The following is a 24477-nucleotide window of genomic DNA, read 5'->3' as shown; positions in this document are numbered from 1 at the left end:
CGCTGTAGGAGGGAGGGGCTCTGGCATCGCGGGCTCAGGGGTGCTTTGAGGGCGCTGAGGGTTTTCCCTGGTTCCCCCGGTTTCCTTACCCGGAGTTAAGGGGGGAGAAGCCCAGCCCTGGCTGCGGTCGGTGTCGTACGCGCACTGGAGGCGGAGCGGGCACGGGGTCTTCGGGACGCTGGGGCGGGGAGCATCCAGCGGGTCTCAGAAGCCCACTTTCGCACTCGCAGTCTGGCGTCCCGGGGGCTGTACCTCTGCATGCTAGAGTCTGCCTTTTGACTTTCCCTTTAAAGCCGAGAAAGGAGAGAAGAATGGCAAAAGGAAAGAAGGGTTAAGCCGACCCCTCCCTGGTCAGCCGGCTCCCTGCGCCCGCTGCCCTGGGAGAGAGGGGCTGCCGGGTCCATGGGTATCAGCGTCCAGGTCCGGGGCAGGTCACCGCCCCCCGCCGCGACCGCGGGACACGAACGCCGGACGTTGAGGGGACGGCTGCTGTTGGCCGGGGAGACGGGGAGGAGGCGTGGCCTCGAGGCGGGGCTCCCTGCCTCACTGGCCCGTGCGCTTGGGGAGAGCAGCGGCCTCCTCACCTGTGAAACGTAGAGAGTGATACAGCTCGTCCCGCTGCCCCCTCGCGGACCGGGAGCCTTTCCAGCTAGTTCTTCGCAGCCTTTCCTCAGACTGACCGGCCAGCGGCATGGGTGGGGCCCGGCCAGCAGCATGGGTGGGGCCCCGGGGCGGGACCGGCGCCAGACCCAGGCCGGGCCTCCTGCTGCCGCTTCTCCAGGTCCCCGTGGAGGGCGGAAACCCACAGCGGGTTCTAGCTGAGAAAATACTCCCAGGCTCATAGAGGCATTTTAGTCCCAACCTGAGGCTCGGAAAGACTCCCCGCCAGCACTGTTTTCCGAAAATCGTCAATGAAAGTAGGTTTTTTCCTTATGAGGTAGGTAGGGGAAGGAAAAAGGAAGCCCTTATCGCAAGAGCCTCGGGTGAGAAGGCTGGGAGGGGGCGCCTGAAGTGTGACCCTCCGCGTTTCTGTTCTTTCCTCTCTCCGCAGACCCCCTGGCTCCCACGCCGCCCCCTCCGGTAGCAAAAACGCCCAGTGTGCTGGAGGCCTTGAGCCAGCAGAGCAAGCCGGCGCAGCCCGGGCTCCCGCCCAGCAAAGCCCCGCCGCCGCTGCCGCCGCAGCTGCCCAGCCGCCTGCCCCAGAAGAGGCCTGCTCCCGGGTAACGGCCGCTCCTCTGCGTGCCCCTCGGGCCGGGCCAGCTCGGCTGTCCTTGCTTCCCAGGGGCACCAGCCCCGTAACTTCACCTGCTGAGGTTTCTCTGAACGTTTGAAATCTTCCATGTCTCTACTACTGTGACCCCTAAGGTCAAGTGTTACATAACTAAGTGGTTATGCTTCAGGTGTCTAAAAAATAATCAAGAATGTTTAAAATGCAAAAAACTTCATACCGATGTACATCTTATATCCACGTGATGATTTTAGATTTCCGTTCAGTACAGACACCAGGATTTGGGGAGTTAAAGTTCTCAAGACATGAGGCCTCTAGGTCTTATTTGTTGGTCGCTCACAGGGTTATCTCGACTACATGGACCCTCTGTAGTGCAGGACATGTATTTCCTACAAACAAGGACATTCTCCTACATAAACACAGTACAACCAGCAAAATCAGGAAATTAACATGGATGCTACCTTCCAAAACTCAGACTCCAAGTTTATTTAGACACACGTAATACCTAAATACCGTCCTTTACTACAGAGGAATCCAGTTCATGGCTCCCAGTCTGGATCTTTATGGTGGAAAAATGGTTCCTTTTTACTGGAAATGACATTTAGAAGCCAAGATCTGGGTGCTTAGTGTCTTCTTTGCTGTTGGAGTGTCACTGCACTCAGGCCGGCCCTCTGAGTGGTCAGAACTGGGAACACACACACACACACACGTGTGTGTGTGGAGAGCCGTTTGTCCCTGGCTTGTCCCCATCTGCCTCTTCTGCCCTCCATCCCCTCCCATCATATGTCAGGCCCCAGTTGTGTGTCTGGCTCTGTGCAGAGAACTGGAATAGGGTTCCTCTCGGCTCATCACAGACATTCTTGTCACTTGTCCTTACTTTGAGAGTTGACAGAACTGGTGTCACACCTTTTGCAGGTGGAAATGCCAACTCACAGAAACACGTTTATCCAGGCCCACCCGGCAAGCCTGAGTTAACAGACCGCTGTCTGCCAGCCCTGGGAGCCCCTTACCTGCGTGTCCCTTCCTGTGGTGCTGGGACGTGCCAGGCCCGGGGTTCATGGGGCAGGGTGTGCTGAGCCATGTCAGTCACGGTGGTTAATGGGCAGCAGGGGTCACAGAGTACAGAGGCATGGATAACGCGGGCCAGTGGTGCTTGGACAGGTCCTGGCAGAGCCACCAGGGCCCTGGGGTTGATACTGCCCCACCTGACGTAGGAAGAGACCCAGGCCGCGCGGGGAGGGGATGGGGCACATCACGGCTAGAGCTGGTTGGTGGTGCCCAGTTTCCAGCCCAGACCCGGGGCATTGGCAACGGGCTCACATGGGACAGGAGAGCCTCAGGAGGAGCCTGGTTTGGGAGTCGGGAACCTTCGATCTAGCGCTGCCCTCTGGACCTCTCATGCTTCCTTTTTCCAAAAAAAAAAAAAGAGGTAGTTGGATGGCAGGTGATGAAATCAGGTCAACCATTTTCAACTCGAACACAGGCCCTTTAGAAAAGGGAGTGAGGCGGAGCGATAGCGTGCCTTGCAGGCCTCGGGCACCAGTGAATCTATTTTCCCCTTCTTTGTAGGCCTGACAAGTCAAGCCCACTGATCAACAAAGGCCAGCCAAGAGGACCTGGTAATTATTCCACGTGAAACTGGGCTACTTTCTGCTGGGTCTCGGGGGCAAAGTGGAGGGTGTTTCCAGCTGTGGTGAACCCCTGGGTCAGGCCCACTGTCCTGCCCTGGCAGCCACCCTGCCCTCGCAGAACCTCTGGCGCCCCTGCTCCTGGGCTGCTCTGTCCTACGCCCCGCATTCCTGTCCCCCTCTGCTGATGGGGACGGGGGTGTGGGGGAGCCCTGGCGGGGTCTGGGAGTCATTGGAGGAGGTTATGGCGTCTCCCTCACTCTGTGACACCTGCAGGCCGGCACACTCTAGGGAGGTTGCATGGAAGTCACAAGGTTCTTTGGCCTTTAGGGGACTTTCCCTCAACAGTTAGGAAATCTCAGGCAAGTTGCCTTGTGGCTATGAGAGACGGCGTTTATGTCGTTTCTATCTCATGGTGTTGACTGAGGGGGCATATTGTGAAGTCTGTTCATTTTGGCCCTAAAGCAGTGGATCTCTCTGGGACAGAAACTCTGGGTCCTCTGTCCAACGCCGTGGTCACGCAGCCCCCGGCGCCCATGCCCAGGAAGTCACAGGTGGTAAGCGGACGAGCCCCTTCTTTTCTGCCTCTTTGCCCTGGCCAGGAGCGGGTGGGTTATCGTCCAAGGGCTCAGAGGAAACTCTTCCTCTTGCCCTGGTTGGGGTGGGGGAGGCTTCTTCCTGGGCACCTGGTCCTTCGGATCGGAGCAGGATGCAACCCAGAGCCCATAGCCAGTGGGCTGGGCCCTTCCGGCTCCAGGACAGGCCCCCACGTGCCCACCAGGCACCAGGCCGGCCCGCTCCCTGCTCTCTTCCCTTGGCTGGCCTCCTCCTGGAAGTCCCCCTGCCCCGAGCGCACTGAGCCCATCTTGACACCCGTGGGCTCCCAGGCCTGCGGGCGGCCCTCGGGACCAGTTGGAAGCCAAGTGGCCCGGTTCTCTGCCCTGGAGCAGACGCTTCCCCACACACTTAAGCTGTGAGCCCTCTTCTCCCTGACGCAGACCAGGCTGAAGCCCAAGCGGGTCAAAGCCCTGTACAACTGCGTGGCTGACAACCCCGACGAGCTGACCTTCTCCGAGGGGGACGTGATTGTCGTGGACGGGGAGGAGGACCAGGAGTGGTGGGTGAGTCGGGCCCGGGGGTCTGTTCCTGGGCGGCGCCCACTGTGCCCCGCGCGCCTCAGCTGCCCTTTCCGTGCACCCGCTTCTGAGTGGGGTCCTCCCTCGTCGGGGCGGACGGGCCACATGGGCTGCAGTTTGCCGAGCGCACCTGAGGGTTTGAGATGAGGCCTTGGCTTTCTCGGTGGTGCCTCTGCCCGGCGTTGCAGGCTTGATGGAGTGGGGCGCAGATGGAGAGCTGACCCGGAGGGCAGAGACGCTGGGTGTCGGGCTGGTCCTGAAACCAGCTGTGGCATCCGGGTGGGAGCTGGAATGGGATGAGCGTGGCGCTTCCCCTGATGACCCTGAGTGTCCAGCCCCGGCCAAGTTCAGGCTGGGTGACCTTGGGCAAGGTGGTTATGTTGCTAAGCCACAGCCAGCTCGTCTGAGAAAGGGCGGTGACACAGCACTGTTGCAGCGACGGGCACGGCAGCCCCCAGGGAGAGGTGGCTGTCATAAACTGGGCAGTCGTGCAAACAGCTCCCGCACGCCTGGCAGCGTCTGCCACCTGGGGGCCGCTAACGGCCCAGCTCCGGGGCTTGAGCTCAGATATCAGATGGGTCATGCTTGCCGCCAGGACGCAGCCAGGACTCACGGAGACAGCTCTCTCAAGGGCGAGGGGTGTTGGTCAGAGTCCCTAGCCAGGCACCCTCCTGGGTGAGCTGTGTGTTCTCTCTCCAGGGCCTTTGTGAACCAACTCGGGGCCTGGCACCGCCTCTGGCATGGCTGGTTCAGGGGTCTTCTTGTGGCCTCTCCCCTCGAGGGGTTCAAGTACCTGTGGGTCCAGAGCCCCTTCCTCCGTCAGCCTTGCTCCACACAGCGCAGTCGACACCACGGGCGGCAGAGGGGGCGGCAGCTCCTGGTGCCCCTTGGTGCCCGTCCAGGGCTCTGCCCGCCCGCTGCCCATATGGCCCTGAGACAGGTCTGGCCTTCACACTTGTGTACAACCCACCACAAGGATGGGGCTCCAGCCTGACACCAGGCTTAGGCATCTGGAAAACACCTGTTCATTTCAAAAACTGTGGCAAAATCAGAAAGCTATAAAGAAAGTAAATGCTGTCTATAATCTCAGGGTATCCCCCTCACACACACAAAGATAATAATTTAAATTTTGGTGATTTTGTTTTAGATGTTTACTTAACTACTTAATTTACATCGTTGAGATCAGACCTGAGGTATAATTTATATAATTTTCCCAGAGCAAAAGTAAATGGATTTACTGAAGTCTTAAATGCTTTGACTACATTTGGGCCAACTCACATTTGCCACTCTCTGTGACTTGGCAGTGCACAGACTTCTGACATTGTTTCTTCATCCATTTTAAAAAAAAAAACCAAAAAGGGAGGTCAGGGTGGTGGTCTGATCCTGTGCTGCCTGCCCCCCGAGACCACCAGGACTGAGGTGGGGCGTGTGTGCAGACACCGACTCCCCGCGGATAGAAGTCCCTGCGGGTAGTAGGCCGGCACTATTTGAGACGGGAGCGAAAGGAAAAACAGTTTAGATGTTGTACCCAAGTAATTCTTTCCCAGAAGAGATTCTTCCAAACACATCTTTTTTTTTCCCCTCCAAATGCTGTAATGCCCTTCAAAGTTTCCAGCATTTGGAATTTGTGTAACAACATAACCTTTTATTCATTTCAGATCGGCCACATCGACGGAGATCCCAGTCGCAAAGGAGCATTTCCCGTGTCATTTGTGCACTTTATTGCTGACTAAATTGCTACTGAACAAAAACACTTCTTTTTAAAGTTATGTCTTGTCTCATTATTGGTACCAAAACTCTTGCCAGATAACCTGTTTCATGAATTGTATTGTACGGTAGCCCACTTTCTCTAAGGCCACTGTTCTGCTTTAAAAACTCAAAGGCAATTTATATACATCAATGAATTGTTTTTATAATTCGTGTTTTTCATGAAACATTGCTACACTTTTATTAGGAACAACTGAATTTCCAAAAGGTGAACTGAAAAGTTATTTTAACTAAATAATGAAGATTCTGAATCTACAGCAGTAGTTGAACCTAAAAATGTTTTGAGTGTGGGAAAGAAATTCGTCCTGTTTTTCTTGGCCCACTTCTGGGGTTGGTGACCTTCAGCACAATTCTTTTTAGGAAGCCAGGAAATTGTTGCTTTCAAAGTCCATAGCCAGCCCGCACTTTCTGCTAAAATGCTTCAGTTCACCTTTAAAGACTTTTTTTTCTTTAAAGATACCTTTAAAGATTTCCTTTGAAACCCACCCAATGTTTATTGGAAATGTATACATAAGCGTTGTACTTTCCAGCCCTGGTGTGTGAGGTTGCAACTATCAGTGTATCCTGCATGTGTGTGTAACCTGTTGTGAACAAGCCTACTTGACCCGACTATAGATGGTTTATTATGGCATATGTCACAGCAGTTAATTCAGTTCCAGATTATATTAACTGCATTTCCTGAATCTGGTTAAAAACTAAGGTTGATGGACTGCGAAACAGTTCTTTAAACTAGTTTCTATGCTTTAGGTGTTCGGGATTTGCCTTCCTGAGCCTCCCGCGTCACACAGCTAGAGTACCGTGGTGCAGACCGACCCCCCCATATTACCACAAGACTTGCTGTTTCCTATCGAGTGTACCACTGCCTTCCCTTTCTAGCCCAAGAGAATGTCCACTCAGTTTAGTGTCTTGTATTTATATAATATACGAACAGGAATGGTAGTTACACTGTCTTGAAATTTAATCTGTCCATTTGTTTGTAATCAAGAGCATATCAGAAATCTGTAGGTCCCAGGTAATAAAATACTCTCAAACATCCCAGTTTTACTATTGGAGTCCATCGTATCATTCTTAAGCTACTGGGGGTGGAGGGATTAGGTTGTATATGATAAAATCAAAAATTCATTAGTTTAATGAACTTGACTATCATACCTCTATTTGGTAATTGTGTAAGACTCATGGTAGGTATATTGGAAATTCTGGCACTCTTTGAGAATAAACAGGCATATGATGACCACTTAGATTTTTACCCAAAGCGAAGGAGCGAATTTAAGAAGAGGCTTGGAAAGCAAGGAGACGGACGATGCTGTTAGTGTGTTTGTTATGATGGTACATTTGATTGAAGCAGCCTGTCTTTATTATGCAAGACTCTTGTAAGTACAGAGCTTTTTTTTTTAAATTGCATTGTATTTTTTCATTGTTATAAAGGGAGACAGAATAAACTGGAATGTTTTATGATGTTGTATGGCAATCTGCCTTTCAGAGTTCTGGGAAAAAATGTGTTAGATCTGTAATTAAAGTCTTTTTTTAAAAGCACTACATCTGTTTTCACTAATGGTTAATTTCTGGTTTTGAACCCTTCATTTAGTTAATTCTCTCATAGGTTTAAGAAAGTAAACAGATGTTTTGCACAGTGCACTTCCTATGTATATTTTAATACAACGCTCCCACATCTGTATCTTATAATCAGCCTTTTGACTACTTGGTGCCAGCTGTGTAAGGAATTAAAGTTGATTCTTATCAGCATTTGAACACCAGTCCCGAACTGATATATCAGGTTCACTGGTACATCAATATCTAGGAAATATTTTTCCAATCTACAATTTGGTGGTGCTGTTGTGCAGTAATTAATACTACTCTTGCCAGAGGAGAAATTATATTAACTTCCCTACTAATATCCTTTCCTAGTTATTTGCTCTTTGCAAATTAAAAAAAAAAGCAACTGAGAGAAAGGAACACATTGTAGATATCTATTTATATTTAAAGTTTACATGTCATGAACTTAGCTGCAGGATTCTGGCATTTGGCATGCCATTCTCCATCAGATCTGACTTCTAGGGATGGCGACTCAGAAATCTGTCCACAGACTAATGGTTACTGTGTGATCTGTGAAGGGGTGGGCGGGTACCACGGTCCACAGGGTGGATACTGTCTGAGATGTATGATATTCAGTTCATTCACTTGATTACTTCGGTCTAGTTGCAGCGCAACTGTATATACTGTATAACCTAAATCAGTTCTTATTTTCATTGTCCTAATTAGAGCATGTTTAATAAGTTTACTCTTCTTGTTAGCTAGTCCTTTGACTGGAAAAAAATAAAATACTTTTAAATGGACATGGTGTTTTTCATGTTTTTAATCTTTAGTAAAGCACTATATATAAAAACAGTCCTTTTAAAAATACACTAGCCTACTGAACATGAGATTCTTTACAGTGTGTGACTTTTAACGTGAGCAGTAATCTTTGAAGGTTTTATTACTTCTAATTACCCTGAAGATGATTATTGCGGGTTACCAGCATGTCATCCTGACAGTACACTTTTAAAGTTTTCCTCTTTGTGACTTGAGTTGGCAGTGTCACCTGCCGGTGCTACAGGATAGACGGCCTTGGTCGTCCTCAGAAAGTTCTCCATGTTCATTCATCACCGAGGGCACTTCTGCGACACGTAAAGGTTATTAAGCTTATTTGTGTTTAAAAGCGACAAATGACGTTGCTTTTTTAGTCCCAGTAGGTAGGTAACTTCACTGAGCGTTAACTCACTGTTAAATAAGATACATTTTAATAGAAAAACAAACGACTGTTATTTTATACATTGCGTTTCTTCAGAAAATCCAGAGCCAAGGATCGCTCATGTTTCCAGAATAGTTCAACACCACCGCAGAGTGAAAACAGAACTATTGAGAAAACGGCGGAACTTGCACGTGAAGTCTGCTTCCCCTTGACTGCAGAATTCAGGGTTTCTCAGATGTCAACACAGAGTCAAATGCAGTGGATAAAACTTTGCAGATTGCTTGTGCTTGTTCCTACGTTAAGTGAAAAGATACAGTAAGAGTTCATAAATCGCTTCCCGAAGTAAACGCGACCCTCCTAACGCCTCTCCTAAACCTACACATCACCAGTTTTGGAAAGCCCCAGACACGGCCTGCCTGGGTCACCGTGTTCCTCCGCCCCTCAGGAAGTGCACGCGGTAACACAGGACCCCGTGGCCTTCGGGAGGGACCCTCACGAGTCAGAACAAGGTATGGAAAGGCGTGGCTCTGCCCTGGAGGACACACCGCTTTCCCTCACCAGCTTTACATCTGCTGGCCTAACAAACAACCTGCAGGAGGTCTGGCCCGGCTGACCTGGGGCCTGATTGATATACTCATTTCTCCTGTTATGCCAGGTGTTTGCTAGGCACATGGCAGAGAGCATCTCTTCAGCCTTTGAAAAGACTAAACAGTCTCTGGTTTTGCCACTTTGTTTGATGAATTATTAGACTAATAACCAAGGAGACTGAAAACCTCACCAGGCTGTGGCACTGGTAAACCCACAGGTTGTATTCTTCGTTGCTCGCATCTGTGGTCTTCAGAGCCAATAAGCTTTTTCCTGCCCCCAGACCATCATCATAACACACCATCCGGATGATTAAATATAGAGCATGCCGATGCAAAACATCCTGCAGGAATCAGGGAGAAGAAAGACCGTGCTATTTTACATGCTTCTCCATTCTTAAAATGCATTTTCCTGTGCAGAATTTATCATGAGGTTTTAAACTGAGCATATCCATCCATGGATCGGGCAGAAGGTAGTTTCACAGATTTTTCACCCAGTTATTGGCTCAGTTATGGGCCAATTTGCCTTTAGGATCATACCTTCCTACTTAAGTTCTAGGAAGACGGAGTGAGATGATCTAAGTTCACGATCCCGTCCTCTATGCCCAGCTTCCAAGCTGATGCCTGCTCTGAATCGGCATGGGGTCCTAAGCTGAAAATGCATTAGGGGACCAGCCGGGGGAGGGGAGGGGAGGGGATTGGCTTGGGCCCTACACACACAGAAGCAAAAGCCCCTATTCATTTACCCTAGGAAATTGGTCACTTTTAAGGCCAGGTGCCAGAAATGTTTACAAGCCAACCACTCTGCAAACAGAAGCAGACCTAACTACAAGAGGGCCCTTCCCAGCCTGAACTCCCCAACACCTAAAACACATTTTCCCCCTTAATTAAATTACTTACATACTGATCTGACGTGGATACTTTTATGCCATACTTGGAAACTCCCATAATAAATTCTTCCTCCAGAGGAACAAAAGGCAACTTTCCATCTTGCTTTAAAGTAAAAATAAATTACATAATATACATTTTAAAAAATTATGTTTCATTCCTAATTCTGATTGGTCAATTTTAGCATCTGGCCATCATAAACCCAAACCCTTTAAAGAATGTGGGGCATACAACAGCCCAGCAGGAATTCCTCTCCAAAGAGGCAGAAGAAATATCCCCCCGACCTGTTTTACAGTCTGCAAATTTGACCAAAACTCAGATCCATGTACCCCATGCTTACTGTTAACCCCAGTTACAAACTGATACTCCTCACAGATCCCAGCGAGGCTTAAATAAATACTTACATTAGAAACATTAGAAAAATGAAGGGCCTTTACTCAAAGTTTATACTCATGTCAGCACATCAAGTGACAGGTAACATGCAGCAAGAGCCATTCTTCTCAGCCGCTTTACATCTTAGCCGGGTGTTGGGTATGTCTGGTATTCCCAGCGCCCCAGGGCTTTGGACAAGTAAACGCTGCTTGAAGAATGGTTACTCGGCTCTCAAAAATATCAGTCAGTATTTTGAGCTATTCAGAACAAGTAAAACAGCACACGATGCCTGATGGTTTCCCTAGCAGATGGTCCAGTTCTATCTGTTAAGTAGCCTAACTTGCCTTCTCTAAAATAAATATGATGTTGCTGGCAATCAGCAGATATTCCATACGGTCAGTGTTTCTGTGGAACCATTTGCCTGCACTAAAGAGATGATGGTAAACGAGCCATGTCCACCTGCCTTAATTCTTGGGTCCTCACATGCAAGAGTAAACTCTTGCCAATCATTTCTCACAGCAGGTTAAATCAATTCCAAGAATCAACAGATGGGCTAATAGCAACGCTATCGTCAATAATAGAATTCTGATAAGCCCCATTTCTGCAGTGATGTGAGAAATTGAGCAGTCCTTGTCAGAATGAAATGCCTAGTGTACTTTTGGGAGAAAACATTATTAGCAATCTTTCAGTAGAATACTTTACTTAGATTAGTTGTTGCTTGCACGTTGGAATGACTTTATATTTCAAACTAAAGGCTGGGATAATTGTGTTTGCCCAGACTACCAACAGTTGTCTGTTAAATGGCAGATTAGATCAGCTGATTTCCCCTGAGACACCGGAGACTTCCTTCACTTTCATGAGGATATGAAACAGTATATTTAAGGATCCCATCTCCATGAGTTAAGAGACTATATACTCTTAATAGTAACCAGCACGCTATAAATTGATAAGGGACTCTTTCCATTGCAGTAATATCCCTTTGTTAATGAAAACAAAGACAAGCAATTCCATCTTCTAGAAACTTGGGAAGCAAGTTACTAACTGTTGACAGTATTAAGTCTTCTGGCTCATCCACTCCCAACTCTGGCAAGGGTACGGACCTTACAATACTTTAGGCGCAAACCTCACACCTTGATTTGTCTTAATGTTCACATTAAATTTTCCTTCGTGGTGATTTATTTTTTTATCTTCTTGACCAGGATATATTTTTGAAACTTACCTCAGTTCTTGTTGGAAACAGGGTATGAATAAATAGATATGGTAGGTCAACACCACTATGAATTAGATTATTCAAAGAGCTGAACCTAGTTCAACGGAGATACAGTAAGACTTGCCAGACTTTTAGAGATAAGCTTGTGGTGTGTACCCAGCCACCGTACTCGGCTCCCCATTTTTTTATTATTATATTTTTTGTGTGTGGTGCACGGGCCTCTCACCGTTGTGGCCTCTCCCATTGCGGAGCACAGGCTCCGGACGCACAGGCTCAGCGGCCATGGCTCATGGGCCCAGCCGCTCTGCGGCATGTGGGATCTTCCCGGACCGGGGCACGAACCCGTGTCCCCTGCATCGGCAGGCGGACTCTCAACCACTGCGCCACCAGGGAAGCCCTCGGCTCCCCCATTTAAACAAGGGGACTTTTTCAGTCAGCCCCAGAAAAAGTGAAAAGCACTGTGTGAAGGAAGGGACTGTGTCCCTGTGCTCCTCTTCGACTCGGTATCCAAGGTGCCCTGTACCTCCTCTGACCCCAGCGCTCAGTAACAACTAACAGTGATAAAAGCGTGGCTTCAGGAGAAGCAGTGAGGAGACCTGGAAGAGTGTTGTCTTTCTCCAAAGCCATGAGTTCACTCTGGAATCTGAGAAAATTGAACTTTTTTTTTTTACCTGGGCGACATCTATATAATTTATCAGGTCTAGTGGCCCTTCGAGACTTTTTCCCTCGGAGAGTTTCAGTTTCTCAATGGCACCAACGTATTTTATTCGAAATTCTGCACAGGTGTCTGAATTACTGTTGCTTTGTCCTAAAGGTGAAAAGAAAAATTGTAAGAGTAAGACTTCAAAAGAAATAGTTGCATTACAGGGTATCCTCAACCTCTCCCCAGGCAGGAAATAGACAGTGTCATCAGAAGTTAACCTTTAATAAAAATTAAAAAATTTTAAATGCAAACTTTTTGATGTCATGGGAAAGAATTAAAAATTTCACTAACCTTTTCCTCAGTGACTCACAATGTACTAAATATATAAAAATCTCAAAAGGAATAAATTATTACTATGCTTCATTTCTTCTTCAAAAAGAAGAGAACTAAATTGTCAATTTGACAATGATTGAGTACCTTTGTAATGCATATGACATTTAATTATTTTTTGGTTTCTTCTCCCTTTTTACCTTTCACTTTTAGCTTTCTTTCCTGATTCAGGAAACCTGATCTACCTCTCCCATTCAGTCAGAAAAGACCAGAAAATTTTTTTTTCAATGTAGATGGAATAATGCCAGACAGGAAGTCCCTTACAAAACAGATGGTAATAGGTGAAGAACTGTGTGTGCCGTAAAATCCAGCCAGTACAAAAGTACCACAAAGGATTTTACAACGTCTGCAATAGTAAAGGAATACCCTGTGGTCACTTTTAGATTATGTTTATGTAATAAAAAGATGCCCACATTTTTAATGTTTTAAAGCATCTGGAAGTAAAGACAATAGACCTTATGCTACTATTCTCCCTTTTACATCTTCTCTCCCACTCCTACCACCTTTTATGGATAGAGTTGCCTATGATCCCGAAAGGAAAAGGGGAAGGATTTTATACAAGAAAATGAATGTAGTAGGTTTCCAATTACACACCGGCTAGCAGGTGGGTCAAAAACCACCTTTTGATTTCTGAAGAGCTGCTCCTTTTGGGGGGCTGCATAAATGTTTTCAAGGGCCTATGACAGATGCTCCCCTCGTTACCACATGCTCCTGATGTTAACTTTTTTTAATCAGCAGGACGTTGTCTTACCCCCACGAAGAATGTAATTCCGAAATAATTCACAATCGGCCAGCCCATTTCTTACAAAGCTATTTTGACACTTCTAAACTGTCACCACGAAGTTTTCCACAAGTTTTTGCTCCACGACCATTAAGAGCAGTTTCCTCCAAGGCAGCGGCTTTCACCACCCACCCGCCACCCCAACCTGCGTTCCACCAGATCTTGGACCATTTCTGGCAGAGCAGAGGAAGAAAACCCCAAATACTCAAGGACTCCCTGTGCTACTCTGGCAGAACTGCACAAGCGTCAGTTAGCAGCCTTCGCCAAAATGATCCACCCTCCGTACCTGAGCTCTTGGTGGAATCGGTATCGAGGCTCGCCACGGTGCTGGATCGCGAGAGCCCCCCAAGGCTGGAGTCTACAGACTGAGAAATAACAAAACAACAGAAAAACCGTAAACGCAATTAGAAGCACTATCTTCTCTCAAGTTCTCTACCAAACGTTCAAATGACTTATTATAGTTGAATTAACACATATAAAATCAGGTCAATTATTCAGGTAGATCGACTTGACAGATTTTTCTAAAGACAAATTCCTTAGCAAACTTCCAGAAAAGCAGACAGTCCCAACTGCTCTTGCCATCACACAATATTGGATAAATGTGAGGTCAACACTCCCAGTTTAAATGAGAGCCACTACCTGTATCTCCTTATAAGATACCTGATATTTATGTCATATGTGAAAACCTACACCTTGCTTTTGTAATATTTCCAAAGAACCCCAAAAGAACCCTGTGCAGAAAGCAGGCAGGGAGTTAATATTATCCTGTTTAGTAAATGAGTGGAGAGACACAGAGAGGTGAAGTGATTTACCCAAGGTTACATCTAGTAAATACCCTAGATCTCTAATCTACGTCTCCTAATTCTCACCCCAGCATCTGCAATGACTCCAGCTACTACCTGGCCTACAACAGGTAAACACAGGCCGACTGGTGGACCACAGCATAACTGCAATGTGAATTACAAAGAAAAACCAACAAACCTGTTAAGCAAAATTTAATGAATCATACATGTTAATATAGTTTGTTCTACAGCATCATACTCTCATTTTTTAGAAATAACAGTAAAAACTTCTGATTAAACAAATCACTTATTGGGAATTCTCTGGTGGTCCAGTGGTTTGAACTTGGCACTCTCACTGACGGGGCCCAGATTCAATCCCTGGTTGGGGTACTAAGATCCCACAAGCTGCACAGCTCGGCCAAAAAAGAAAAAAAATCACTTTTTTACACTTCAAATCAAAATTAAATTTTAAAAGTACACTCAAAATTTTCGATGTTTAAGAAGTGAATCAAGGTGAATGCAAAAATGTATCAAGCCTTACTGCTTCCCTTTCTTAATAACAGCACTTCTTGGAATGTAAACTAAGAGCAGAGCCGTATGCACACGGAAGTTCAACATCATGTGTGGTTCTGACAAATCGGAAAAAAACCTAACTACTCAAAGGGTGACGGAAGGGGAGTTGGAATTAAGATGCCGTTACGAAGTCAGGCTGGCTTCTGGGAAGCGTGTGACAGAGTGAGGTTCTGTGCTTCAAATTACCCCTCCGCACGGGAAAAGCAACCAGGTTGTCAGAACCTAACAACCCTCAGAACAGAAGAACAGGAAGGGAGAAACTGGCCTAGTTTTCTGAGGTTCCGAATCGTAACGGCAGACGCTTACATCATCCTGGCACACAAATCTGAGTCCCAGCACCCTGCTTAGGAACCGAACGAGGCTCGCCATCACTCGGGGTAAGACCTCCCTCTGGGCCCGCGGCCCTCCTGCACCTCTCTGGCCCTGCCTCCTCCACCTGCCCAGGGCAGCAGGTCCTTCAGGAATCAGAAACCGCGCTCTGGTCCTACTCTGCGAGCCGCAGGTCAGCACGTCTCCCTTTATCCACTTTCTGATCTAGAAAACAGGAAGCTGGGCCTGATTCCCAGGCTGAGGTCCTCACACTTAGGTAACAGCGGGTGGGTCTCAGCTAGCTGCAGGAGTTCCGAAACCTGACAGGAAAACGGTCAGTTTTCCCATTTAAGACTGCACAGGACTGCTAAAAGGTCAGGTTTTGGTGCTTTTGGCTACGTGCTGACAGCTCAGTGACAACACCGCTGCCCTTGCCTGCTGGAAACTCCCGAAGGGCAGTGGTGCGTGTGTCCGTCCCTGGGCGTGGCCGTCGTCACCCAGGGCGCTGCCCACAGGCTGGTGAGAGGCACCCCGGAGGTGGGCACCCGTGCGTGTGGGCCGAGGGCTCCTCTCCTGCCTCACCCAGTCCTGGCACTGGGCACCGAGAGCTCACAAGGGTGGAGAATGACTTAAACAGGCTCTCTAGTCCTAGTCTAGCGGACCCAGTGGACCAGGACTTGGGACTCGAAGGGTCCCACACACTCACACCAGGGCATTTTCCTCACTGTCCAACTAACTCACCGTGACTAAACAGAATTATAATTTGCACACACACCTCAAGCCCTAGAATTCAAGACATCCAGCTCCCTGAGTGCCTGCAATTCCTGTCATATAAACAATTTAAAAATCAGCGTTTCAATGAGACCGTTCGGAAGTCCCGATCCCTCCAGGTTAGCGGAGTTAAGAACTCCAGAAAATCTACCAAAACAAAATAAAATTAAATCAAGCGCACAATGCGTGTCGAGTGCAAAAAAATGAATGTGAAAAACCTCTAGTTTGAAGAACATCAGCAGGTCTGCCGGGGTTAGTACCCTTCACGCAGCATCGGTTAGAAGAAACAAAATTCTCACCACTTAACGACTGCGGCCTCCACGCCATCACCCCTACCTTGCTCTTAGTACTGATTTCACTACTCTGGGAGCTGCTACTGCTGTGTCGCTTCTTCCCTTTCCGAAACATCTTCCACCATAGCTCGATCCAGAGGCACGCCCCCTGGAAGAACAAGCGTTGGTTAGGTACATTGAGAAAAGCAACTTTAAATCCCTTTACACGTAATAGGAATAAAAATAAATAAAAACCATCAATTCCTCCCAGTTCCACGGCGTATTCCTTTTACTTGAAACATAAATATTTTCCGTTGACCACAAAATGTGGGTATTATTCTTTTTCATTCTTATTCTCTTTTTGAATCACAAGATTCTAACCCAATAAACCAAAAAGGTAGGAACCTTCTTGGCATCTCTGGAGGTGTGAAAAGCACTGTTCAGAAGTAACATCTAGTTCTCAATATATTCAAGTGCCTGACTTCCCTTTAACCAACTCAAGACGTTAGTAAAATATGTGACATATCAGTTTATCAACCACGTCACTGTCTCCGGTTCCTGTTCTGTGAATGGCAGGGCTAAGAACTGAAGGCGCTGACACATCTCGGAAATGTGCATTTTTCTTGAAGTCTCCAACTATCTTTAAGTAAAGGCTGACATGAAAACCTTGCCAGGTGCTACCTCTCATCTCGTTCCAGTAAGGCCAGGGAAGGAGGTGACCCTAAGTTTCCCAGAGCCAGGCTTATGTATCTCTTTTTTTAAATTTTCGATTTCTCCTTGCACATTTCATAGGAGCACATATATTATACTTGGAAAATTACGAACTAGCCTGCATAATGTTTCATAGTTCAAGTACTTCCAAACACACTGTCTCAATTTATCCTCACAGCAACCTGGTGACACAGATGTTCTCTGAGGGTCTCTGCTGGAGCTCTAGGCCCCCCATCAGGGGGCTTACAGAAGACAGGTTAGAATCTGCATTCTGTAGACAAGGGAACTGTGACCCATCTTTCAGGAGGATTTATGAATACAAGAACCTAACAAATGTTTCCTAAAGGTTGGTTCTACAGAGGGAACAAGGGAACCTGCTCACTACAGAATCGAACACTATCTTATCGTCTTCAAACGTTCAACAGACAGCAGTCTGCACAGATAGCGTCCTTTCATTCCGACATGGTGAATTCTTGTCAGAAAAACAAGGGACCTGATGAAGGAAAAGAATGAGTAAATCACGGGGTGGTCAATGCATGCCCCTCTCCAACACACAGTTTCTCCCATTGAATCTGGAGGGCCACCCCCGCCAAATCCACTCACTAGCATCTGACCTTAGGCCACTGACCCAAAACTCGACTCCTGAGCCCAAGCTTTTTAATCAGCCCCATCAGCCAACTTATTTCTATATCTCTGCTTCATTTGTGGAGTAACGAGAACATGTGATTCATTCATTCGTTCCTGAGTAGCCAGTGAGCACCTACCAGGTGCTGGGGATACACCAGTGAATAAGACAGAAAAAGCCCCTGACCTCAGGGAGCTCATTTTTAGAGGGAGTAGACAGACCAACAGGGAAACCAAATATAAAACACATTATTTGGAAACAATAATTGCTACGAGGGGAACTAAAGCAACTTAAGGAGATAGTGATCAAAGGAAGGGGGGACGATTTTAGACAGAAAAAGATGTTCTGAGGAAGCGAGAGTTAAGCCCTGAGGGAAGGAGGGGGCAGCCGTGAACGTGGAGGAGAAGCTCCGAGAGTGGACGTCCTTCTGAGCACAGACCGGTGAGAGGCCAATATGACTAAGAATAGGAGGAGGAGGGAGGGTGACAGGAGGGAAAGAGCCACAGGAGACCTTGCAGGCCACAGCGAGAGCTGGCGTTTTGTTCTGGGTTTCACAGGAAGACTCAGAGGGTTTTAAAAAAGCAGTCAGGTGATACGATCAGATTTCTGTTTTAGAAAGATGACTGGCTGCTGGGTAGGGAACTAGTTGCACAGGACAAGAGTAAAAAGAGGGGGCCTACTTAGAAGGCTTCCGTGGATAATTCGTTGCAAACGATAGCCCTGCCATCACAGGATACTTCTCGGTTAGAAAGAGAAGGCAAGAGGGCCTCAAGGTGTGCACAGAACTGGGTTAACCTGGCAGCATAACATACCATAATTGATGGGCTAGAAGGTCAGTGTATAGCATATTTAAGCACATTATATTTTAAGTACATATAAGTACTATATATATATAGAAATAACAATTTTAAATATGATTTTTTAAAATTTGATAGCATTGTTATGAAATCCTGAAGCATCTCTTCAAATCCCTGGAATACTAGAACGATTCGAAAATCACTACTTAATAAGGGCTTTGCAACTCCTTAAGACTTTCTTTCCATCATCAATCTAGGAGCTGAAGGGGAAATGCATTTACAAAAACCTTTGATATCTGCCACTATTTTGATGCATGTTCTTAATTAAGCAAGTCATTCTTGTCTCTAAATTATTCGTGCATAAAAATGAGACCGAAGATACTGTCACTTGGGTGTTCCACAGACTCATCAAAGGCCAAAAGGCCAAACCAGAGCCCATCCTCTTCCCCTCCACAGCAGCCCCTCTCCTCTCCCTTTCAATAAATTCCATTATTTCTGGTAGAAACCAGGAAATCACCGACTCCTCTCTGTCCTCCAGCCCTCACATCCAGCCAAGTCCAAGATGCACTGATTATCCCACCTGAAGAGTTCCCTCATCCATGTCTCTAAACAGGGCCTGCATCATCCTAGACTATGGCTATACAGAAACACTTTTTCATTATGTGATGAAAGCAATGGACCCTTAACCCATAAAAATGCACAAAGTCTGGAATACAATGTAAGGAATTCACAAGCCATCAGGAGATATTTCAAGGGTGAGGGACCTTGTCCTGAGACAGACTGGGACCTGGAACACTTTGCTGCAGTGACTGCAAGTGGACAAACGTCTTCTCGAGTAACAGATACAAAGAAACTATAAAGGAACTAAAAATAACTGCGTGCATGCACGTGCAGTTGGGGCAAATTCTGGACAACAAAACACAAAAAGACCAAAAAAACCCCAACTACCACTTCTGAAGAGCAGAGAGCCAAAGCAGGGTCCTGCGCGTGCCCCCTGCGCTCAACACCGCCAGGGGGTGGGCAAAACACCTCAGCCGCCCCTCTGCCCGACCCCTGGACACACCCCTACCCTCACCCCATGTAAGGAATGAGCTCGCCCGCCTCCCACCGCTCTGGCCCCTTTTGGCGGGGAGGAGCGAGCAAGGGAACCTGTTACTTGTTTTCGCTCCCCTCCTGCAGCTGCAGGAGCCCCAGTCAAGCCCTGCCTGAATTTCTGGACTGGCCTCTTATCCATTTCTACTGATTGGGAAGGCCAAGAACCCTGGTCGGTATCAGTCCCAGCTGGACTCCTTGCCGCTTCAATTCTGTCATCAAGCTCCAGCTGAAATGATTTCTTTAAAACTCAAGTCAGATGCCATTTAACCTGCTTCAAATCTTTTGTTGCCTCCTCAAAGTTAGAGACTGAAGTCAGGCTCTTTGCCAGGACACGCAAGGTCCTCCATGACCGGGCTCATGTGGACCCCTAGTCTCATCGTCCACAACCAGTTTCACACTCAATTAATCTGTAAGGAATGCATGCAAACTGGCTTGCGGTTCTCAGCATGCACTCAGCTCCCTGTTTCCACACTTTGCTCCTGCCATTCCCTCTGCTTAGAATGCTCTTCCACCTTCTATTTATTTGGCTAACCAGTCACCTTCCAAGACTCAGTTCAGGCTTCTCTTCTAGAAAGCCTCAGGTTGGGCAACGGGATGGGTCTTCCACAGCTTGAGTTTATACCCTGATCTCAGCATTAGTTAGCTACTGTCTACTCGTAACTATCTCACTCAGAACTGTGAGCTCATCAAAGACCAGGGCTAGGTCAGCTCTGTATATCCGATGCCTGCTACAGCCTGGCAGAGGCCATGCTTAATGAACCGGAGAACCTTGTTGTGAGATAACATCCAGATGACAACTCCCACGTCCTGAGCACCTACCATCTGCCACCCAGTGCCAGGTGATATGTTTTATACACTCACATACACACACACCCTTATGCCATCTGTGTATACCTCTGACCCTCTCCACTGACCAGCAAGGTTGCAGTATTACAGCCCCTTTCCAATGAGGCAGCCAAAGTGCAAAGTTGATGAAGCAGCTTGCCCAAGGCCACCATGGGGCCAAGTTTGGAACCTTGGTAGAGTTGGCTCCAAAGCTCTTTCCACACCCCGCCCAGCTCCTGTCGGGAGCGCCTGCCACGTGCCGGTGACAGTAAACAAAACAGACGCAACCCCGGACCCGCGCTGCGGGGAAACAGCCACGACGCGTGGAGGAACCAACAGGATCCCGCACAAAAAGTGAACGGTCTCCATCGCCCCTCAAATCAGAGCCTGACATGAGGAACGTGGGGAGCAGCCCCGCGGATGCTCTCACTCCATCACCCTTCCGACCGGACCCAGACACACGCCACACGCCACACCCGTCGTCACCGGAGCTGCAGTCCCACCCCAGACAGGAATCGGCACCGGGGCACTGCCTCCTCCCGCAGGCCCGGGCCCGCTCCTCGGCTCCCGCCGCCGGCCCCGCGCCGCCTCGGGGCCTGGGTCCCCCACCCAGGGAAGGCGGGTCCCGGTGGAGACCGTGGCCCCCGCGGCCCCACCCATCCGCCCCGCCGCGAGCCTCCCCACCGGAGCCGCCCTCGGGACCCGCGTTCCCGGCCAGGCTCAGCCCAAGCGCGGCGAGGGCCGGGCTCTCACCTCAACGCCGACTGCGGTCGGGGTCAGACACCCACAGCCTAGGCAGCCCGAGCCGCGGCAGCCACTCCGTGTCAAAAGCCAGCGCCCGCTTTTCGAGGCCCGTGGCACCGCCCGCCGAGCCTCGCCTCCGAAGCCTCGCGCAGGCGCAGCCCTGACCCCGCCCCCGGTGCCCGGACCGACACCTTGTTCTACAACCGGAAGTTGGAGGGAGGAGCCTAGGGTGGCTGACGCCCGGGCGCCGGAAGTTGTGCTCTCGGTGGACGGCGACCATCCTTGTGGGTTCCCTGTGGCTGCTCTTCCAATTTAGAAAGCCTCCCGCAACCTGTTCCTCGTCCCCGTTTGCAGATGTCTGCGATTCCCGCAGAAGAGAGTGACCAGCTGCTGATCCGACCCCTGTAAGGGACCAGCGAGAGGGAATGAAGCCACGGGTTGTGAGGCGAGGAGGGTACCCGGGTGGTTGGGCTCTTCAGTCGGCCCTTGGTCCGCAGTTGCGGGCCAGGCCTCCGGATGCAGGGCTTTGGAGAACTGTGGATAGGAAGGGGCCTGCTCGGTTTCATGGGATTTTGCTTTTTCCAAGGGAGGAGAGTATGTGGAGTTGGGGGCCGGGAAAGAAGGTCTGTGGGGCCGCTGGGCGCTTTCTTGTTCGCCAAAGAGTGGCAAGCTCTGAGGGAACCGGTGACGCCGAGCATGGCAGGATGAGAGGAGGACCTGGATAAGGCTGTGGCAGTGCGAGGAAGAACTAACCTGTTACCTCCAGAACTTGGTATTTGCCAAGATGGGAAAGGAAGTAAATTAGGGACTCGCTGTGAGCTCCATTCAGAGCTCCAACTCTGGGAGAATAAGGAGGGAAGAAAAAGCCGAGGTGTTAAGGACAAAATCTCAGCCCCTGACTGACCAGGAGAGGGCTGGCCTTTCACTGGAAATGGCCTTCTGTCAGAGAAGCACCTTGCAGATCTGGAATGCTGCTTAGAAAGGGAAATATAAATGTGGAGGAACTTATTCTGTAAGTGAGCAGCTAGAATCCACAAACATGCTCACTGTTAGAAATGAGTCAGCACCACATGAACACGTGCCTTTTTCAAAAGGCAGAAATATTTCCTTTACATGTTCATTTAGTAAGGACTCCTTGAGCACCTGCTGGGGACGTGCCCCAAGTTTGCCGCTGCTCAGTTCACACCTGTCCTCTCTTACTGTGCTCAGCAAACACTGAGCAAGTGTCAAGGCCACACTGGACACTAGGGATACAAATAAGACGGAGGGCTGAGTTAACTGGATTCACCGTTTTGGAGGGAGCTGCAGCGCCGCATGAAAAGTACCGGAAAGATAGTTTGGAGGAATAGCAGACTATCACTTTGGAGTCAGACCTGAAGTCCTATCTGTACACTATCGATTGCTAGGACAGCAACCTCACTGAACCCATGTCCTCCTGTGGAAATCGTACGGCAGTACTTAACTGTGCAGAGTAAAGCTCACGGTAGGTGCTCAGTCAATGGTGACTACTGTAAGAGTACAGATAGGCGTTGCACTAAGGCCGTGAGAGTGTAAAAGGGATTTCCAGCAGAGAGGAGAATGCCACCTCATGCATCCTGGAAATTATGATACGAGCTGAGGCCTAAAGAATGAGTAGGAATTAAAGACAGCTGAAGTGTGGGCAAGGATGCTCCAGGCCGAGGAAGTGGCACGTGTGAAAACGAGAGGGCTCTGTTTGTGGCCAGTCTCCCCATGGCTGCGGCTAGAAGATTAGCAGATGAGATGGTAGAGGCTGTCAGGGTCCAGCTTATGAAGGACATTGTGTAAGGATTTGGGGTCTTTATCACCAGTTATAGAAAGCCAAGGAAGGATCTTAAGCAAGGATGGGATGTGATGGAAATTATGTTTTAGGAAGATCGAAGATGCTCCTGGCAGCAGTGTAGCAAATGAATAAAAGGGTGGAACAAGGGACTTCCCTGGCGGTCCAGCGGTTAAGACTCCAAGCTTCCACGGCAGGGGACACAGGCTCCAACCCTGGTTGGAGGAGCTAAGATCCCGCATGCCGCGTGATACGGCCAAAAAAAAAAAAATAGGGTGGATTAAGTGGAGAGAATCCAGTGGGATGAATTGAAATAAACCAAGTGATGAAGCAGTGAGAGCTTGGAATGAGTGAAATGAGCAGCAGTGGATTGGACAGAGAGAGGTTTAAGACAGTAAAGAAGTGAAATCTTCAGAACTTTGTAACCGATCAGATGTATTGTAAGGGGCCGTTGTTGGGGGAAAGGCGGTGTAGAGAGGAGTGTTAGGATGACACGGACTCCTAGGTAGGACAGCTGGTAAGTGGTTGTGTTATTCACTCCAGGAGTACAGGAGATGGGGCAGGTCTGGAGTAAATTTGGGAGTTTTATTGTTTTAAACAGCCTTATTGAGATTGAATTCACATCAGCACACTCATTTAAAGTGTACAGTTCAATGGGTTTTAATATATACAGTTTTACAACTATCACCACTGTCTAATTCCAGAACATTTTCATCATTCCGAAAAGAAGGCCTTATATATCCGTTTACCTCCAACTTCCCCAGCCCTAGGCCACTACTAATCTACTTTCCATTTCTACAGATTATCTTCTTTTGGACATTTCATATAAATGGGTTACAATATGTAACCTTTTGTTACCGCCTTCTTTCACTTAGCATAATGTTTCCAAGGTTCATAATTTGGGAGTTTTTACTCATTCAATAGGTATTTCTTTCATTCTTTTTTTTTTTTCCTGGCCATGCTGTGGCTTGTGGGATCTTAGCTCCCCGACCAGAGATTGCACCCATGCCCTCAGTAGTGAAAGCACAGAGTCCTAACCACTGGACTACGAGGGAATTCCCACAATAGGTATTTCTTGAGGTTTACTGCGTGTCAGGCAGTGTAGCTAGCTATACATCGGTGAATGAAATAGACAACGTCTCTGCTGTTATGGAACTCTCATTTTAATAGTTAGAAAAACCATAAAGAAGTAGATACAATAACTTCGTGTAGTTTTAAGTGTTATTATAGAATGTTGTGAAGGGCAGATGAAGGGGTGACATTTGAACTGAGACCCAAATGATACACAGGAGCCAATTATGTCAATATCTGAGGACAGAGCATTCCAGAAAGAAAGAAGAACAAGGGCAAGGGACCTGAGGTGTAAACTTGTTTGGCATGTTTGAATATAAGGTGCCTGTGGATGTCCTGGGAGAGATGCCAGCGCCAGGTGACTGACTGTTAGAGGTCTGGAATTCAGGAGGACAATCTGGCTACAGATACAAATTTGGAAGGTCCTCAGCATGTTAAAAATGTGACAATGAAGATCAGGAAGACTGAGAAGACGACCAAGGAGAGAACCCTTGGAATAACGGCATTTGACGGATGGGCAGAGGCAGCTGAGCAAAGGAAACTAAGGTGGAAAACCAGTAGGACTGGATGAAAGTGTGAAGTCAGTGAAACCAAGCTCGGAGAGGGACGGAGCAGGAGGGGTGACGTGCTGCCGGGAGAACAGTGAGATAAGAACTGAAAGAGGGGCTGTTTGCGCTTAGCAACAAAGAGCTGTTCTGCAGGGAGAGTTTCAGAAGAGCGGTTGGTAAAAAGCCAAATTGCAGTGAGTT

The 24477-nt window shown here is 48.3% G+C and overlaps 3 protein-coding genes across 11 annotated transcripts in view; 2 read left to right on the top strand and 1 right to left on the bottom strand.

Annotated features, from left to right (window-relative positions):
- ASAP2 (ArfGAP with SH3 domain, ankyrin repeat and PH domain 2) overlaps window positions 1-8092 on the top strand; it is a 156677-nt gene extending 148585 nt beyond the window's left edge. For 7 of the 9 annotated variants that reach the window (XM_060309105.1, XM_030844549.2, XM_030844547.2 and 4 more), the window contains 5 exons: window positions 1052-1220; window positions 2798-2847; window positions 3322-3413; window positions 3855-3977; window positions 5651-8092. In XM_060309105.1, coding sequence (XP_060165088.1) covers window positions 1052-1220; window positions 2798-2847; window positions 3322-3413; window positions 3855-3977; window positions 5651-5725 — 509 coding nt within the window. In that variant the 3' untranslated portion in view covers window positions 5726-8092. The remainder of the gene's footprint in view (window positions 1-1051; window positions 1221-2797; window positions 2848-3321; window positions 3414-3854; window positions 3978-5650) is intronic. The other 2 variants (XM_030844548.2, XM_030844550.2) reach the window with 1 other exon arrangement.
- ITGB1BP1 (integrin subunit beta 1 binding protein 1) lies at window positions 7137-21020 on the bottom strand. Its single transcript, XM_030844563.2, has 7 exons — window positions 20869-21020; window positions 16127-16231; window positions 13642-13720; window positions 12213-12349; window positions 9972-10064; window positions 9266-9415; window positions 7137-8780 (listed from the first exon to the last, which is right to left on the bottom strand). The coding sequence occupies exons 2-7, from the start codon at window positions 16196-16198 to the stop codon at window positions 8709-8711; spliced, it is 603 nt and encodes a 200-aa protein (XP_030700423.1). The 5' UTR covers window positions 16199-16231; window positions 20869-21020; the 3' UTR covers window positions 7137-8708.
- A 93-nt stretch (window positions 21021-21113) lies between these two features.
- CPSF3 (cleavage and polyadenylation specific factor 3) overlaps window positions 21114-24477 on the top strand; it is a 43772-nt gene continuing 40408 nt past the window's right edge. Inside the window, exon 1 of the mRNA XM_030844558.3 lies at window positions 21114-21263. Within this exon, the coding sequence (XP_030700418.1) occupies window positions 21214-21263 (50 nt within the window). The 5' untranslated portion in view covers window positions 21114-21213. The remainder of the gene's footprint in view (window positions 21264-24477) is intronic.

Source organism: Globicephala melas, chromosome 12 (assembly GCF_963455315.2).
Source record: "Globicephala melas chromosome 12, mGloMel1.2, whole genome shotgun sequence".
Classification (NCBI taxonomy): Eukaryota; Metazoa; Chordata; class Mammalia; order Artiodactyla; family Delphinidae; genus Globicephala; species Globicephala melas.
Note: the sequence above shows the minus strand (reverse complement) of the source record. Positions and strands in the feature narration are given on the sequence as shown.